The following is a 19633-nucleotide window of genomic DNA, read 5'->3' as shown; positions in this document are numbered from 1 at the left end:
TTTAGCAATGAAATAACATGCCACGATTTAAAGGTAAATAGATGTATTAATTTATGATAATGTCCATAGCACAACATTCAACACACATTTATCAGCTTCATATTCACATTTGTGTGCATTGCAACAAAATAATTGAAAGCTTATACAAAACTAAAATTCCGATCTAGCTTTAAAATGGCAAACCAAATCTGTCACGTTACATATTAACATTTTTGAGTTGTCTAGATGGCACTGTCAGTGTGAAGCTAAGCAGAGAGAGAAATGGAGAATACATGGTGAATTTCCCCAATCATTCTCCTCTGGGTCTCGAGCCCTGTCACATGTCGGCAGAGTGTCGTTCATCACTTCTGAGCTGTGCACAGGAATGATGGATGAGATGCTCACTAGCACACATAAGGGCAGTTCATATTTTTGTCCGGTGTCTTTTTGTGCATCCTCTTCAGTCAGTATTGGTGACTTTGGGAAAGACGTTTCTTTTGGGGGTATTTAAGAATTAAATGAATGTTGCACCAAAAAACTGATGCGAGAAGGTCTCCACATTGTGAATTAAAAATGGATTCAGCCCACAGTTAGCTAGTGTTATAAACAAGAACATGGTTGTAAGCCGTAAAGAATGGATCAAGCGCTTCAGCAATAAATAAATAACTGAATTTCTGAGATTTGATTAAATATAACAGTTTTGTTGGCTGGTTCATGGCTCCAAAATGAGACTTTTTAAAGGGAGAAATATATTTTTGCATTATTACATTCGTCAAACTAAAGATGGAAAAATGTTTCGGCAGATGACAGATTTTACCATGAGTAAGACTGACCAAACAATGCACTTTGGAGAAGAATGCAAATATGCCCAAATTTAAACTAAATGACAACATGTGCATGTTGAAATAAAATCTGCCCATCTGGAACACTGGGTCTTTCTATCAATGTATTCACACATGAGAATGCCAAGAAATAACATTGAAAAATAAATACTCTGCAATAATAACAGAAAAACAAAAATGTTCAGAAGGCCACACACTGTCCCACCAACTTAAAAAGAAACGCAAAATCCCCAGGCACTGAAACATCCCACTGTGAGCTACAAGCAACACGCATCGCAAATCACAAACTGCAAAGGAAGAATCTCAACAAAAAGTCACAGTGTGTTAACAAAATGATGGGAAAGTTAAAGTATAATGAGAGCTATTCCCACTTTGTCAGCTTTGGTTAAACCCTATGTGGTTTCTGGACAATAAATCCACCAGCAACATCAATGTTCTAAAATAGCAAGTCACATCATCTTCATGTCTCCACGTGGACAGTTGACAAGTTAAGAGCAGAGGATTGTCTGTATGGATTAAGTGCCGCCTCATGCCTATACATACTGCTACCACTGAATCCAGCTCAGAAACGATATCCTTCTGCACTCGGTGACAGGAGTAAAAGAACATTCAAAATGAACAGTACCTATGCACACTGTCCTCTATTCTCCATGACCCTAATGTCACATTACACTTGTTAAAATGAAGCTTTCCTTCTATCTCTTGTTTCGCAGAGCCAAAATGGCTTCCAGAGCACAACCACTTCGTGATGGCTATTTCCTCTCATTGGCTCATGTCAAAGCCAAAGATACTACAGAAATGACTTTGGTGTTTTCTGTTCTTTTAATCACGTTTTAGCGTCTCAGTCAGCCGCTCAAGCCGTATTGTAGCGAGCAGCAACCTTGGTGTAGTTATAGTAACTCATTTTGCCGAGTTTTGCCAAGTCTTGCGTCGTTGTGCTGTTGTTGCTAGCTAGATTTTCCCTCTCGCTGTAATCGAAGCTCTCCGCTTCATAATCTTCATGACCCTCCACATCATGAAGAACGTCTGAGGAAGAAAATGGAGATGCACAAACATGAGTCCACCTGCACATCACAAAATAATCTCAGAGAATTTTCATCGTCTTTCACTACATGATAAAGGGATAGTTCACCCCCCAAAAAATGTGGATATCATTTACTCAACCTGGAGTTGTTCCAAATCTGTGTGAATTTCTTTGTACTGATGAACAAAGAAAGATATTTGGAAGAATGCTTTTAAAGACAGTTCTTGGCCACCATTGACTACCATTGTAGAAAAAAATACAATCATAGTGAAAAGTGCCCAAAACGGTTTGCTCTCCTACATTCTTTAAAAAATCTAAAAAATAATGAAGCTATTTTTCCTACAATGGAACACACATTTATGGTTTGGAATCAATGAAATATTCCTAATAGCTGGCATGTGACTGACAAAAGTTCTCAATCAGTCATTTTTTATATATTCTATAAACAACCCTGGAAAACATTAAGATACCACTCCAATGTTATTTTCAGTTTTTCTTATTTATAGAGTTCATGTAAAATTGGAATTTTGTGTAATTCTTTGAACTACTGATCACATTTCTGCCAACATTACTATTCAATAAAGTTATATCTACTAGTAAAACCAAGAAAGAAGTAACAGAATATTTTGTATAATTTCTGACCCTAAAACTGCACCATACTTTATGTTAAGGACGACAATTAGATGTTTCTCCATAACTCCATGTGGTATGTGTTCCTCGTACTAAACCACCAAAATAAAACGACAAGAAAAAAAATCATGATGTGTCTTCCCAATGTGCCAGGTGCAGTTTCACTGACAGACGGAGACTCGCTTGTCACTTGTCAAAAAACAATATGCAAAAAAAAACAGCCAAATAATCTGATAGTTTCAGGAACTAATGTTAGCATGTATAGCAAAATGTTACTTTTGCACCCTGCCTATAGGATACATGGTTAATTTGCAACAGGATAAAAACTCATTTTCTATAACATTGAGTCCAGAGTAAGTGGCGTCTCACCTTGTCCTTCAGAGGAGGTGTCCAGGATTCCATGTTTCACCTTCATGTGTCGGCTGAGGTTGCCCTTCAAATTGAACTTGCTGCTGCAGTAAGGACACTTGAAGGGTTTGCTTCCGGCGTGAAGGTGCATGTGACCCAGCAGGTTGTACATTCTGTTGAAGGACTTGCCGCACACCTACACAACAGTTTCGGTAACGATGAAACACCCTGTGCTTAATGCAAACTCATTTTAAAGTCGACTTAGATATGGAAGATATAAGTACTCTCACCCACCTTGCACTTAAACGGTTTCACGGGCAGATGGACGATCATGTGCGTTTTAAGCGTCTGTTTTTGGACGAAGGTCTTGAAGCAGACGTGGCACTGGAAGGGCCGCACGCTGGTGTGGATCAGCATGTGACGCTTCAGGTTGGCTGAGAGAGTGAATTCTCGCGAACACACTTCACATTTGTATTCTTTCATACCCTGAGAGAGAGAAGGACAATGGCAATATATTTAAAGACAAATTTTGGCCATCAGATATGAAAATGGCAGAAAATAACTTTTGTAATTAGCAGCAGACTTTTGTGCTCTCTTTTTTGTGAGCGGGAGGGAAATGATTTATCACTAGCATCAGCTGAATGAGAAAAAGTGTTAAGTTGTCATAAGCGCAGCTGAATGCATCAGTAGGGTGCGTGTCTTGCTTGCTCACTAGAATTCATAATACGGAGCAAGAAATCCACACACTCACTTATTCGCTTTTGTTGTCGCAATGCTGCAGGGTAAATAGACATGCATATATGCTGCAATGAGAGCTCTGATGCTCCACGAAGACAAAACATTCTTTTGCATGAACAGTCGGACCCTTTAATGAACATCTATAGTGTATCCAGAGATAAATGCTGTCCTAAAATACATTCCAAAATGAGTTATCTTCTCTTTCTTAAGTAACTAGAATCATCTACTGGGTCATCCTACACAACCGGTGCCTTTTGCTGTTGATTCTGGCAAACCTGTTGAATTTGGACACAAACGGAACCTGTTTTCTTAAATAACCCATGTGTTTTAATTCAAGAATGACATTTTTTAATAAATACCTAAATGAAACCCATGTAAACTAGATGATTACTTACACTGAAGCAAGAGAAATGACTAACTTACAGTGTATTTTTTGTTGCCTATATACCCTGCTGACCCATGACACATTCTGTTAACAGCCACTGCAGTCGTGGTGAAATGAATCACACAGTCATGGAGAGTCAGAAATGAAAGGAGGAAGTATTCGCTCGTTAGACACACTTCACTGCACAAAGCACACAGAAACAGAAGTACTCTCTGCAAACGGGAGAGACAGAGAGGTGGGCGGGTCATTGGTAGGTTAGGAGGCGGATTGGATGGCTGGGGGTGGTTGGGAGGGGCTGACAGAGACAGCTCTGTTTACACTTAAACTTCCTATGGCACTACCTGTGACACATATATTAATATAAATCTATATTTATTTGAACTATAACTTATTGTACACAGATAATGAAGATCTGTGAATTTAATGCATTGATTTAGTGCAATTGAGTATTACATTTTTTTTAAATGCATATGAAACTAACCATGACATGTTTTTGTAAGTATTAATATATGGCAGTAAAACAAACAATATATTTTCTATATATATTTCAACATCTACAATGATAAGGTAATATCTTTGAACTCCTTTCGTTTTTCTCTTAAAAGTGATGTACAATAGTGGCCAAGAGTGATGTCCAACTTCTGGATAATTTACACATTATTTAAATGTTTGATTAAAAAGATTAAGAGCATTCAAAATTGTTTGCATGTTGCATTAGTGTTTTTGGGGTATAAACTGAAGCTCATCTTTGGGAAGAATTTAAGGCGACTCGGCAAAAGAAATTTACACAATACATGTTAAAAATGTATAATGCTCAAAAAATAATAATCCAATGGCTTGATAAATAAACTAAACATAACTAATAAAATTAGCTTTTTTTAATAGGAAAAAAATAATAATAAATAATAAAAATAATTCAATAAACAAATAATACCCTTATTTTTTGGTGAATTCTAATAGAAATATTTGAGTTACTTAATTCTTTTACTTACAGTAGAATGACTACAAATATAAGCTTTATTTCCCGTGAGCTTTATGTCTTTCTATGGATTTAATATTATATATTGGAAAGAAACCATATTGATACTGATATGCAGTTGTTTGCCTTTTTGCCGAATAATTTTGACCGATAAATACCCTAAAAGTTTCGTATTTTGTACTATACACCTATTCATGTTTAATCTAACCTGAGGGGACAAAATATTGTATGCCTTCCAGACCTCACTTTTGAACACTACACTTCTTTGTATGCACAATTGTGCCTCATTTACATAAACCATTAATTTGATTTACATTTCATAGACGGCACTATTTCTAAACACTCCATGGAAACACTTAAAATGAAAAAGAATTGTGCGTCTATAACACGATGGCTGCAATGACTACGCCTGCTGTGTCAGTACCTTGTGTCTAAGCATGTGTTGCTTCAGGTGGTGGATCTGGACGAACTCCATGCCGCACTCGGAGCAAACGAAAGGCCTCACGTTCTGGTGCTTCATCAGGTGGTTCTGAAGCTGGCTCCGGTAGGCGAAGGACTTGTGGCATTCGCTGCATTGGAAGGTGGTCGGGCCTTGGTGGCTGACCTGGTGCCGCTTGAGATGGGCTTGGGTGGGGAACTCCATTCCGCACTGCGCGCAAACGTGACAGTGACCGCTCTCGTGCTTGGTCTCGTGGGTGCGCAGTTCACTGGGGTATGCGAAGCCCCGGCCGCAGAAGCGGCAGCTGTAGGGCTTGATGTCGCTGTGTTGCAACATGTGGCGTTTGAGATGGCTAGTCTGGGTGAAGGCCTTTTTGCAGACGGTGCACTTGTGCGGCCGTGTACCCTGGTGCGTCAGCAGGTGTGTCTGCAAGTGGCTGGGCTGCTTGAAGAGCTTTCCACAGTGCACACACTCGTGGGGCTTGATGCCGTTGTGGCCGAGTATGTGCGTGACCAGATTGTATTTCGAGGTGTAGGATTTCTCGCACATGCGGCACTTCCAGCGCTTAAGTCCTTCTCCTACATCCACGCAGTACGACTCGTCAATCTGCACGTTGATGTCCAGCCGATCAATTTGCATCCGTCGACCGACAGAGTTCTCGGCGTCTGTCCAAACCATGGACTGCCCCCCCTCCTCGTATTCTCCTGGCATGCTCATCTCAGCAGTTTCGTAACCGATCACGCTGGACTCATAGTAGCGCCTCATCACCGGCGTCACATCTTCTTCCTTGGTTTTCAGATTCAGCGCTCTCTCCTCCACATCCTCCTCCTCACGTTCCTCCTTTCCTCTTTCCTCCTCAGAAGACACTGGCAATGCCTTCGCAGGCCCGACAGTGCTTGGCTTTGCGTTAGCTTCCGAATTGGCATCAACCTGTTGGTCGCTTGGTTCTCTTGAGGATTCAGGGTAGCCTTTGGTACAGTTCTCTTCTTTCACTGGCACTCTGTTGGGCGTTAGATCCAATACCTCTGGCTCGCTGTCTGTTTGTTGTGGATTTGCGAGATAACAGGGACTTGAAAACTCCATTCTCTCTCCTTTCACCGGATTCGATGTGTCCAGGGACTTTTCCTCTGCTTCTACCTCACTAAAGGGCCTCTTGGTCCTCCCTCTGGGACCAGGGCGCCTACGCTCTGCCCCGTGAAGTCCTTCCGGCCTCCTATGAGGCTCGGATAGATAGTCTCCGTTGGCTCCGATCAGCTGATCTGCATATTCGTACTCCATAGCTTCCGCAGGGGGAGCGGGACCGTCGCGTGCCATCCCCTTGCAGAAGCCTTTTGGGGCGATGGTGGCTCCGAAAATTTCATTCTGAGATATGAGGCCTAGCACGGCGGCCTGGGCCAAAGACAGGACCACAACAGGGTCGGTCTGAGTGCCGGCATCCACTCCATGCTCCATTACTTTAGAATAGCAGCTGACAAGAGGTACCTCCTGCTCCTCCTGTGAACAGAGAGAACGACAGGTCAGAGTAATACTTTATGAAACCTGAATCGTTGAAGAGCAAGTCTTCAGTCAGTACAATACAGTCATAGCAACAAAGTCTGGCTAGGGCTGTCATGGCAACAGTGTCACTACAATAGAACTAGCAAGTGTGTCAGTGCAATAGCATCATGGCAACAGGCCAGTATCAAGTAAAAGTGTCGCAACAACCAGGGTGACATCTTGATGGTCATGGGGATTTACTTTTAAAAGGACAGTTTACCCAAAAACAAAAATTCTGTCTTTATCTATTCACCCTCATGTTGCTTAACTGCATACAACTTTATGAAGTACAAAGATATTTTCTGAAAAGTGATTTTGTGTCCATTCAATGGAAGTCAATAAGGTCCAATGTTGTTTGGTTACCAACGTTCTTCAAAATATCTTCTTTTGTGTTCTGCAGAGGAAAAAAAGTGTTCATGTTTGGAATGACACAAGGGTGAGTAAATAATGTAAGGATTTTATTTCTCTTCAAACCCTTTCATTCGCCAGACCAACTCCACAAACATTTTATTCCCTTTACATTGTGAAAATCCCAATATAACAAAATCATAATAGCTTCTACTTGTGAAAGAAAGATGACTCCGACAACGCCTTGTCTTGAGAACAAATTAGATAGAGGAGATAAGACAGATCTTTGCTAGCACCATGCTTCCTTCCTTCAGTCTCTAAAAGCGCAACGCACAAAGAGCGTCTGGATCCGAGCGGGAAGTCTACATCCCTGGACTATCCACAGCGTTTCCTGCAAGGTCACGAGCTCTAGCTTCCACCGCTCACTGAAAAACACAAGCCAGTGAAGTTTCAACACTACTAGATCTAAGTGAGCAGTGAAAGTCTATTTGCAGACTTCAGGGATTGACTGAATCTAACGTGACCACCCCAGAGAAGTAATCCATTTAGATGCTCGACAGTAATGTCTCTTCCTTTGAGGCTTTTGATGATCTTACTTACATGTAGACTAAACTTGGTTGAACTCGCTCAGGACACCTTACCTCACCTCACCACTTCACCTGTGTTTTAATCAACACGGAGAGACAACTCCCAGAGCCATTAAGTCATTGTCGTATGCAAAATCTAGCAGAGCAACGTGTGTTCAGGAAGTTGTTAACACAAATTATCGCCTCTAACAAGCTGGTACCTTAATATGCGCAAAAAAAGACTACAGCTACAGATTCAGCTGAAATAAAAACAAATGCAAACGGAAGGAGAGGGCGGGTGAGAGAGTCATGGAGACTGACAGCTGTACAACAGAGAATGAGAGACAGACTAGCAGAGAGTGGTGGAGAGCGAGAAAGAGGAGGAGATAGAGAGAGAGAGAAATGAGACCTGGATGCCCTGATAACCATGTCATTTATAATTACTGCTTTTAAAGCAGTCAGAGAGAAACAGACAGAAAAGGAGTGAAAGAGAGAGCTAGAGTGCGGGGAGAGAGAAAGAGCGAGGGTTATTGAAGAAAGGAAGAGAGGAAAGGGAGGGAGGGGAAGTGGATGGGAAAGACACTGAGTGAGTTTGTGAGGGAGGGGAGTGAGGAAAGAAAGATAAAGAGAGATAAAGAGAAAGAGTGAGGGAAAAGAAGAGGGAGGGGAGCGGGGGATGAGAGACAGAGAAAAACAGAGAGTAAAAGAGAGAGAGAGTACAACAGAGAAATAAAGAGGAGGGGTTGTGGGGAGTGAGAGACTGAAACTAAGACAGAAAGAGAGACAGATTGAAAAAAGAGAGATAGAGGAAAGGGAGGGAGGAAAAAATGAAAAACAGAGACAAAGAGAGAGAGAGAGAGAGAGAGAGAGTGTGTAGAAAACGAGAGGCAGATGAAATAAACGACAGAAAGACAAATGAAAAAGCCAGTCAGGCAGGATAGCAGCCATGGTTCTGTGTGGAGAGCAGTAGTGAATGTAAAAATAGATTAAAAAACAAACCGATAGTGGAAAGATTAGCATAGAATGACGGTGTGTGTGTGTGTGTGTGAGAGAGAGAGAGGAGAGAGAGAAGAGAAAAAAAAAAGAGAAGAATAATGCATTGGTAGAAAATAAAATTTAAGAGTCTAAACAATAAAAAAAGAAAGTGAGCGTACAGTTAAAATACATTTTTGCAGTATTCTGTGTGAGAAAAAGTTAATTTCCCATATTCGGTGAAGTCACAAACTTCATAACAAGAATTAACAAACAGACCAAGTTCAACCAAAACAACATGTGACTTGGTTGGCCGACGTGCATGTTTGGGTCGATCACTCACCACATTACTCCTGGTGTGATGTTTCAGATGTTTCAGGGATCTCATCCTTCAAGAGAAGTAAGAGGAGCAAAAACCACCAGCTCCTATTTATAAGTGAGCGAGGGAGAGGGGGCGGAGCCAAGCTCATCCTCCTCCTACTGTTGCTGTTATCAGAACTGGTTGTGCCTGCCTCTCACACACACATACACATTCACACACACACACACACAAACCTATTTCTTCCAATGTCTTTCTTTTTCTTTCTGTGTCTCTCCCCTCCCTTCCTCACACTCCCCCATCTCGCTTTCTTTCTCTTTCGCTCTTGCAAACACAAACACAAACGCGTGTTTCATCTCTCGTTCTCACGCACACACTCCATACGCCGTGACCCTTCAACAAACATATTTCTTTATGAAGCGCACGCTAACAAAAGCCCACACATACAATGCTCACTTCCTTTCAAAGGTGCGCTCTTCACAAATGTTGCCAGACGCGCACACACAGTAATCTCTAATCACCGGCACACTGAGTGGCCGTGGAGGTGTGTCTGTCGTTGTCAGACAGACATTGAGTGAGTGAGATACGCCGAAATGTTTCCAGAATGCTGAGGAGTTCCACAAGTCTGTTTATTTGTGTGTCTGAAATAATTAAGCAGCAAGACGCTGTACAGCGTCTGAGAGGCACCACACACACACAAAAATGACTGACAAAGAAAGAAAAGCAGTTTGGAAAGAGAAAAAGGGAGGGAGTGAGACAGACACACAGGGGGAGAGAGAGAATAAGAGGAAGAGGGAGGGGGGAGTGAGACAGAGAGGTATAGAGAAGGAGGAAGGAGGAGGGGGGAACAGGAGAGAAACAGAAAGAGAGAGAGAAAAGAGAGAAGAGAAAAAGGTGGGGGAGGGCAAGAGAAGAAGAGAATGCAGCAAAAAAGGAGGAAGAGAAACTGGGGGAGGGAGAGAGCATAAGAAAAGATGAGGTCAAAGAAAAAGAGACAGAAAGAATGAAAGAGAGAATAGGGAGGGAGCGCTTGCGAGGGGGTGGGGGAGTGAACGAAAGATAGAAAGACGGGAATGCTGTGAAAGAGAGAGAGAGAGAGAGAGAGAGAGAGTTTGAGAGATAGAAACAGAAAAAGGGGGATGGTATGGTGTGAAAATAAAAAAAGAAGAGTCCATCAGCAAGAGAAAAAGAAGGGGAGTGCTGGAGTGGGGTGTACAGGCAAAGAGAGAAAAAGGATATTAACTATTAAAGTTCCAGTTTTCCTCCGAGCCTCCGTCAGGAGGCGCCGTGATAGGCTACCTGCCCGCCGGGTTGCTGGGTGTGTGCTGAGGTGTTCTGCTCTATCCTAATTATGGAAAAGGTTTTGGATTAGTCTGGCACTTCCTGTGAGCTTATTAACAGTGGGATATAGACTGGCCGTCCCACAAAAAGACCCTCTATTACAGAAAGGAACACACCTTGAGTGAAGGACTGTGCTGTATACCATCAGCGTGTAAGAAGACTGGAGGACATTTTTCATCACTGAGCAGGAAAGGGCAATCCATGAAAGAGAGAGAGAAAATCAAGCATTGTAGGAGAGGGCAGAGAGTGTGTGCGTGTGAGAGAGAGAGAGGGAATGAGGAAGAGAGGAAAGAGAGACCGTGTATGTGTGTGTCAGAGTCTGAGAGAAACGTGTGTGTGTGTGCGATTGTGAGAGGAAGGGAGGGAGAGAAAAAAAAGAGATAGGCTGCAAAGGGAAACAGACAGAGATAAAGAGAGATTGAGTGAGTGAGCGAGTGAGTGAGAGATAGCAGGAAGTTAAGAGAGAGAGAGAGAGAGAGAGAGAGAGAGAGAGCAGAAAAAGAGCATGGGAAGAAACAAAGAGATAAGACGCAGAAAAGACAAAGAATCCACATGGAAAAAAAAGAAACGACCGGGGACGTGTACATAAAACAACACACAGAGCTGTCCGCCTGTGGGGAAAATAAAGAGAGAGAGAGAGAGAGAGAACAAAAGTTTGAAGAGAGAGAGAATACACTGGCTGGAATACTCATCCAGGCCCATGTTTCTTTTTTTGTTTTATAAGAAATGGCTTGAAAACCTGTCCTCTCCCCATTTCGCCGAGAAGTATCAGACTTGTGCAAACCAGCCCTAACATACACACACAAAGGGAAGAATACATGCATTATGGCTGCTAGTTTCTTACCTTCTGCCATTGCGTCCGTATGCTCATTTGTCTCTCTAAAGGTTGTGTAGATGTGGGCGTGAATGGACAGTTGTGAGTGGTTTGAGAATCCATCTACAGGATTTAACAGACAGGTACTCGCTCTCAGCTGCATTCTTCTTGTGTATGCGTGTGCAAACATCAGGTGTCTTACCGGAGTGGATATGACACTTATATTTTGTGTATTGCACTGAAACGGAAGGAATAGGAGAACGTGAAAGAAAGGCATCTGTCTGTGTGGGATTTTATGGCTGTATGTATATGATACCGAGGGAAGTGGGCTTTAACCTGTAGGGTTAGTAGAGAACATGCACATGGTTGTTCTCACTCCTGTGGAGAATTAAACACCCTTGAGTGTTAGTATATGAACTGTGCGAACATTCTCCGGTTCATTGCAGGTGATATGTGTGGAAATTTAAAACCCTTCACCAGTATATGACACCGCCTCACTTCATGGTGATGACAGATGGACAAAGGGATGTAACACAAACACAGTGGTTAACTTTTTCTCGACTAAAAGAAAGATGTAGTCCAGACAACTCCTAGTCCAAAGGTGGTTTAAAATACTACAGATAATATCTCAAATTTACATCAGGTATGAAAGGATCAACGATTTCCGGGATTGATCTGCTATTTTTTAACCAATCAGAAAACAAGCTAATCCTTCTCTGCTTGTGAACCACATTGAACATTTGAGTTTGCTCACATCAGATTTGTTGTATCAATATATTTTTGAAGGGCACGTTTTATGATTTCAACCTTTGAGCTTTAAAAACACACTTTGCATACACCACTTTTTATAATACACAGAAAACAATTTTATAAGTAATTTTTTCACAAAAAGTCCAGGTCCAATTATATAACCATAAAATAAAAATTACAGTACATTCTCATTGCCCCAGGGAAAAAAAGTGCACATAAACTAAAATTTACTTAAAGTGCTCTATTGTCAGACATTAATACTGTACTTAATATACTACAAATTGTGTTTTTTTTGTACTTCAATTCATGGTGTTTTAAAATACAACATTTGAGTACACCTACATTTTCTTATTATTATCTTAAGTACTTAAAACTGATTTTCTATTTATTATATACAAAAATAGTGTGAGAAAATGGAGCAATAGTCAAAATAAAAATTATGTCATCATTTACTCACCCTGTTGTCATTTTAAACCTGTGTGGCTATCTTTCTTCTGCAAAACACAACTTTGGTCCCCATTGACTTTTGTTGTATGAACACAAAACCAATGCGAATCAATGGTCTTCTGTTACCAACATTCTTCAAAATAGATCTTTTGTGTTCTGCACAAGACAGACTGCCATAAGGGTTTAAAATGACAACAGGGTGATTAAATGATAACAGATTTTTTTGTTTTGAAGGTAAACTATTCCTTTAAGACCATGTAAGTGTATTATAGTGCACTTTGTCACCTGGATCCACTAATCTAATTGGACAAGTGGCGTTCCAAATGTGCTGTAATTATATTTTGTTTCATCCTTGCGCTCGAATGTGTCACTATTTGTTTCACTGCATTTGACCGCATTTGCTACATAAAACTCAACTTCTGTGTTCTGCATTGTGTTGTAATGTAGTGCATTGTGAGCAAACATTCGCTTGCTGAATAAAACTAAACAAACCGCTTTAAATAACAAAACACACTTAATTGCAACCATGCATTTAACCTAAATGTTCTCAACACGTTGTTGCACACATACACAAAACATTTATGCAGACGAATGCAATATCGATAGCTACTTTGCACCAAGTTAATCTTAACATGTCTTCACAATAAATCATCTTTTCAAAAGCCACATGCATGAATTCAAAGACAGTCAGCTCATGTCTCTGTTGCTGTCATTGAGCCTCCAAAGGTGCTGCTATGAGATTGGGAGCCATTAGCGTTGCTCTTGTGAAGCGCTGAAGCCTGAATGGCTCGATCCCAGCCCCCCTCCCTTCCTAAACATACACACACCATCACTGCCACTTATTAACCACTAAGACTCGATAGACATAACCTTTGACCTTAACGCTGACATTACTGCAAGCGGTTAGTTCCTTTCTAAATTAACTTCTAAATCATTTGTCCACTTGTGTGACGCTTTTGCGAGGACAAAGAGAGAGCGTTTATTCAAGTTCCAAATACAGTGTCGATTCTGACCTGGATCTCATTCACCCCAAACTGCTGCTGATCGAATTTAAGGGACTTTTACAAGACTGAAAAACAACTTCTACACTGTTGATTTTAATGTGTGTGTTTTCATCGGGGAAAATATCAAACTTGATCTCTTTCACAAACACACACACTCTAGCATAGAAGATGTGGGCTCTTTGAATCATAGAGAAAATTGCAGTCCTCTTATTTAGGCTACTATTACAGATACAATATAGGATAGAATTTGGTGCAAGAAATGGTTCTGCCGAGCGAACCCAGAGATAAAAGAATGAGTAGAAAAGAAAAAGACAGTTGAGGAAGGAGAAGTGCATTCAGCAGGAGGATATAAAAGGAAGAGAGAGAGAGAGAGAGAGAGAGAGCGAGAGAGAGAGAGAAGAGAAAAAGGAGAGTGCATGAGAGAGTGGGGGGAGCAGACGAGAGAGCCAGCGAGAAGAAGAGCGATAGAAGGAGAAAGAGGAGAGAGATATCGAGAGAGAAACGGGGGAGGGTGGGTGGTTGAGCAAGAGAATGAAAGAGGAAAGAGGGTAAGAGACAGCGAGATAAAGACAGGAGAGAAAAACAGAAGGGGGAAGGGAGCGACATAGAAAGAAAGAGAGACACACAAGAGACTAAAAAAACACAGAATAAAAAACCCAACGTCTGGCTCCAGCTCCAAGAAGATAAATATGAATGTAAATACGAGGCATTATTGTATGCATTTGAATGAGGCAGAAGTCCACACCCTGCAAACTCAGTTGTGAGGGCACAAGTTCATTGTGTGGGGCAACGCAGCCGGTGTGGCCGAAAAGCATTCGGGAGTGCCACTCCTCTCGCTGCCTGCAGTCTGAGGTTGGGAGGTCAAAGCCTTAGCTGACTCCCGTCGTTGCCTTCAAGAGAACAGTTGCCTCCCTGCCTCCTTGTGCCGTTTCATCCCATAATCCTGCTAATAGCTGTTAAATGGACTCGTGGCACGAGTCTGGTCGCCTTACTGTGGGAGCGTTCCCAGCTTTACTGTTATTGGTGCATAGCTAGTTTCACATTCAGAATCGAGAACACGACAAAGATGCAGTTCTGTCCACCAGCCTATAATATTACTCTGGGTGTGTGGTCATACACAAATAAATGAAGAGGCCTTATGCCTGACCATAGGCAGAAGTCTTATAGAGTCTCGTAAAAAGTCTGCCCTTCCCGCTCATGCTCTTTTGTATTTCTCTTTCACCTCACGGTAACAAATTTCAACCTGAATTACTTTTTCTTTCTCCCAAGTTTCATTCTTTTAAATCAAAACCCCTTTGTCTCTCTCTTCTTTTGTACCTTCTTCTTGTTTCCATGGTTACCCCTCTCTCTGCGCTGTACACTATCTATCTCTCCCTCCGTTTGCCTTCTCTGTCTCTCTCACTCGGTTCTTATCTTTCTCATTTTGCTTTCATCTCTGCCTCCCTTCCTCCTGCTTTATCCAACACCCTCCTCACTCGGGCTTTTATCTCTTTTCACTTTCATCTGTCTTTCACCTTTCTCTCCCCTTCAAGCCTGCCATTCCATCATGCTGTTTTTTCCGTTTCTTACTTACGGAGAGAGAAAAGTTTCATCTGTTGCCCTATCAATTCTGCATTTTTAATCATTATCCTTTCGCTCGATCTCGCTTTTCCGACACAAGCTCTCATTTACATGTGTGATGGATAGAGAGTGGTCAGCTCTTTCTTTGAATGCTCATCTCTGGGCTCTTCCTCTGTTCTTAGTACATTTGAAGAAGCTCGGGCATGAAAAGAATTGAGTGAAAACTCAAAAAGAATATCAGTTTGACAGGACGATTTAAACAATTTAAATTCACCTGTTAAGGCCATGCACACCAAGGATCAAAATACATTTAAATCCACTTAGCGTCATGCGTAACAAAGCCCCTTAGCTGCATTGTAACCCACTGCTTGTTGGGGCTTATGGCTTTAAAAGACCACTTCACAAAATGTAAACACTGACTGGTCCAGTGGCACTTACGGTTTCATTTTTATTTATATTTCTGTCCTTCTAAACCTAGTATGTACAAATTTGTGTTGTCAAAGTCGAAAAGCTGTTTTTAATATTTTATATTGGTTAGATATTTGTATATGTATATGTATATGTGTATATGTATATGTATATGTATATGTGTATATGTATATGTATATGTATATGTATATGTGTATAATGTATATGTATATGTATATGTATATATATATATATATATATATATATATATATATATATATATGTATGTATGTATATATGTATGTATATATGTTTGATACAAGTGATAAACCCAGTGACAAACATAAAGGGTGACTAATAATCATTTACTGTAAATAATTTGAAATTAAAACATAAAATATGGAAATACAAGGTTTCAGAAGGAGAACAGCGATACCTTTTTGATTGGATGTAAATGTTCTGTTGGTTGGATTTTGTTCAAATGATTGTGTATTGTTAAAAAACTGAAGCACCTTTGAACCAGCATTGTTGACGTCATCTGAAATGGTCTATAGTTTTCATTCTTCATGCGAACCAGCGTTTGCTAAAGCTAATTTAGATTAAAGTAACACCGTCATGGTTAATTTGTCTCTGTAATCTGTTATAATAAAGGCAGCTTCATATTTGGATTTTTTTTAAACATATACAACGAAAACATTTACACACCCTCAGATAGTTCCAGGTCTTTGATCTGCTAAATACTAAGAAAGATATTTGGAAGAATGTCAGCATCCAAACAGATCTCATCTCCCATTGACTCACAGTATTTATTTTCACTACTATGGAAGTAAATGGGGGATCCGATCTTTTTGGGTACTAATATTGTTCCAAATATCTTTCAAAGACATTTATTCAGTTTTGGAAAAACCTGAGAGTGAGTAAATGATGACAGAAGTTACATTTTGGGTCAATTATCCCTATAACTATTTAAGGAATTCTAAATTATTAGTTTCTTCATGTTCACTACTAGGTCTCAAAGATGTACTTTAGCCTTATTTGTGTGACAAAGCAGTACATACGACATAACAGAGTTCTGAGTAGAAATTAGCAAATATGGTGGGACATCCTGTGCCGTGCCAGCTCAATTCAGTGAAGATGTCCCTTTAAGACTTAAACGGCTTATATGGGGAGAAATCAGTCCTTACAAACCACTGCAGTAGTACATACAAACCGACAACAAAGAGAACCAGCAAGATACGTTCATGTTGTACTTTATAAAGGATGAATCAAAATATGTTTATAAGGAATTTCATTAGAAATAAACCGTTTGCTTTAGGTCGATGCACAAAACACACCTTGCAAAAAGTCCCCGGCACAGTTTGGTAGAGTCTGACTGCAGTAGGAGGAAGTGTTGTGCTTCAGATCTGACTGAAACTATCCTCCCTCTCCAGCTCCTTCCCTTTCCCCTTTCCCTTTAAGTACCACAACTATTCAGAAAGGAGAATAAAGAAAACCTGAATAGAGGAAGAGAAGAAATAAAGGCCCCAAAGAGCCGAAGAAAAGCGAGAGAAAAAAAAAAACAATGAAAAGAGAAACAGGAATGAAAAGCAGCCAGAGAGAAAGAAAGAGAGACAGCAAGAGGGAGGGGGAGATACAGAAAAAGAAGCAGAGCAAAGGCTACCGCAAAGAGAGAGAGAGAGAGAGAGAGAGAGAGATAACCGCCTTTTTGAAAAGATACATTTAATGGCATAAAATGAAAAGCACAAGGAAATCTTAACCAGCCTACATAGCGACGAGGGAAGAAATGAACCTATTTGTCTGGTTTAAATGCACTGGGATGTAAAGTCCATCTTAACTACACAGCTTGTCACAAGATTTCATCATGCTCTTGACATATAAATCTGTGGTAATAAGCAAGGAGGAGGGCTCTAATTTTAACAACAAAATTAAAACTTCATGCCCTTAAGTGCATAAAGCCTTCAAGACTAATTCATCTGAAATCATAGTGAGTGAATCATTTGCTACATCAGGAAGGTTTGCCACTTACCTCCAAGTGATCGAGCACTACATTTAGCACAAAATCTGTTTAAACTTTGTAAAATAACAAGCTTATCCATTCTCAAAGTAAAAATGCATTCATTTAAGTGAGCTGATAACTATTGCTACCTTGGAGACATGAGAAATACAAACCTCATACCGTATATCAATAGAAATTTATCATGCTTAAAGACCTTGTGAGGTAAGGTCACATGTTTGCCCCATTCTGACAACATTAGCCAATACAACTTCGCTAAGTCAAACATATGATTCCTTTCCGTCTCGCAGACATGTCGTCACGATCAACATTGTGATAAAGTATATCGAAGATGCAATCTGTAATTGGAAAAACAATGACCTTCTTTGGCTATTCTGCATGCAAAACCAATAATAATAGATATTGTGAGATAAAATGAGGGTAGAGGAATGATGCAGCATGCACAAGCACTACCTGTTTAGAACAAGTACAGGAGGGCACAGTTAATCCTATGTTGTCAAATATAAAATGATGAATATGATAAACGATACAATGCAAAAAGAGTTCAGTTCTGTTGAACAGCTTGTTGCTCAACAATACTTTCATTTTGTTCATAAATATGTTCCTTACTGAAATACACACAAAATCTGTAGTCTAAACAAAAAATTGATCTAGATTGTGTGTGCAGATATCGTTTCTTTAAATCTCTAATGAAATGCCTTAAGGCTGGAATACACTACAAGATTTTTGGGCCATCAAATCAAGCTCATTTTTTATACTTCCCCGGCTCAAATATATATATTTTTTTTACATAAGCAAGACCAACATCTGGAGTAATGTTAAACATTATGAAATGCCACCGATGAATAGTTATTAAATAACCAATTAATTTGTAGAGGGAGGTAAAAATGACAATTTTCACCTAAAATGTTGGGCTAAAAAACGAAATGAGAAATATGCCAGCATCCTAATTTTATTTTTACTCAGAGCTCGAAATATATATATATATATTAGTAAATCTGTTATTATGCGCAATCTTTGCTACATTTTATGCCAATGGTGTAAACTCCGAAATGAAGAAAGGGCACTTTATGTGTTCTTTTTAAAAATGTGCATACCTGTTGTTTTATGTGCATATGTGCATACCTATATGTTTTACAGAAATGTAAGACATACCTTAATGTCCTTTTAGATTCTTGTAATTTAGAAACTTGTCTTTTGGGAACTACATTTTTAAAGCCCTATAAGATTTAGTCCTAGAGAAATGAGGATCTCTAAATGTGGCTTCATTAAAAAAACTGTTAAAATGGACACATTTTCAGTCATCAAAAACTAAAAGTCGTTTTGAAAATCCTGTCACTTAATTTCTTTTAAAGAGGAATGTATTAATGTTGAAACTAGAATATCAATAGGGACATTTTGGGATATTGTTAATTACGGCCCAAGCACAGATGATGTGAGAAATTGCTCTGTTTGTTATAATCTGAAGATGCTCGAAAATTAAAGTTTGCATACATTTTCAAATGTGGTGAACATTTTGAAAACCTATTCAAATAAAGCAATATTTTGCATTAAAAGAAGCACCCAAGCCATCTATGAACAATACAGAGATACAGCCCATTTTAATTAGGGCCAAAACCCCTGGCAATGACCTAACAACCACTCAGAACCTCAACAACCTCATGGTAATGCCTTGGCAACCAATTTAAAACATTTAAAACGGTCGGACGCGCAACTCTGCGGCGTGGACAATTTAACAAGCGCACAAGGCCCAAACATTATATGAATGAATCTACTAAAGACGCCAAATGCTAACTGTGTGAGAAAACACAATGAACACAGACATCATGTTAATTTAACAGTCAATTAATAGCAGCACTGTAACTTGTGCATGTCGAATGTAAAACTTTGTTGCTTGTTTACCTTTTTGACTTGAGACAATTGAAATCAATCCAATCCAGTGCTTGAACACAGACAGACTCACCTGCTTTCACATATTTCACCGCGAATTAATACGCATTACACTCACATATGTAAGAATGTTAAAGGAAGCTTTGCCGCTGGCGTTGAGTAAATGTACTGTGTGCCGATGAACAACGTGAACGTGACGCAATGTTGATTGGTCACATTTGGTGTCTTGTTCATCCACCACTGCCCTCCACAGGACGGAGAGGTTACTGCAGGACAAATACGTTTTATTGCATAAAATAA

The 19633-nt window shown here is 40.0% G+C and overlaps 1 protein-coding gene across 5 annotated transcripts; it reads right to left on the bottom strand.

Moving 5' to 3' along the window:
• Nucleotides 1–34: 34 nt before the first annotated feature.
• Nucleotides 35–19559, bottom strand: znf710a (zinc finger protein 710a). 5 transcript variants are annotated; one of them, XM_056766573.1, is made up of 7 exons: nucleotides 11291–11312; nucleotides 10563–10626; nucleotides 9130–10450; nucleotides 5350–6858; nucleotides 3118–3309; nucleotides 2845–3019; nucleotides 35–1847 (listed from the first exon to the last, which is right to left on the bottom strand). In XM_056766573.1, exons 3-7 carry the CDS (start codon nucleotides 9172–9174, stop codon nucleotides 1675–1677), a joined length of 2094 nt encoding a protein of 697 aa, XP_056622551.1. In that variant the 5' UTR covers nucleotides 9175–10450; nucleotides 10563–10626; nucleotides 11291–11312; the 3' UTR covers nucleotides 35–1674. The 5 variants fall into 5 exon arrangements, with proteins under 5 accessions (XP_056622551.1, XP_056622548.1, XP_056622549.1 ...); XM_056766570.1 differs by lacking the exons at nucleotides 9130–10450; nucleotides 10563–10626 and adding an exon at nucleotides 19346–19559 and having other exon boundaries at nucleotides 11291–11498; XM_056766571.1 differs by lacking the exons at nucleotides 9130–10450; nucleotides 10563–10626 and adding an exon at nucleotides 19407–19555 and having other exon boundaries at nucleotides 11291–11498.
• Between the last annotated feature and the right edge of the window lie 74 nt (nucleotides 19560–19633).

This window comes from Triplophysa dalaica, chromosome 14, assembly GCF_015846415.1.
Source record: "Triplophysa dalaica isolate WHDGS20190420 chromosome 14, ASM1584641v1, whole genome shotgun sequence".
Taxonomy (NCBI): Eukaryota; Metazoa; Chordata; class Actinopteri; order Cypriniformes; family Nemacheilidae; genus Triplophysa; species Triplophysa dalaica.
This window is presented reverse-complemented; position numbering and strand designations above follow the sequence as displayed.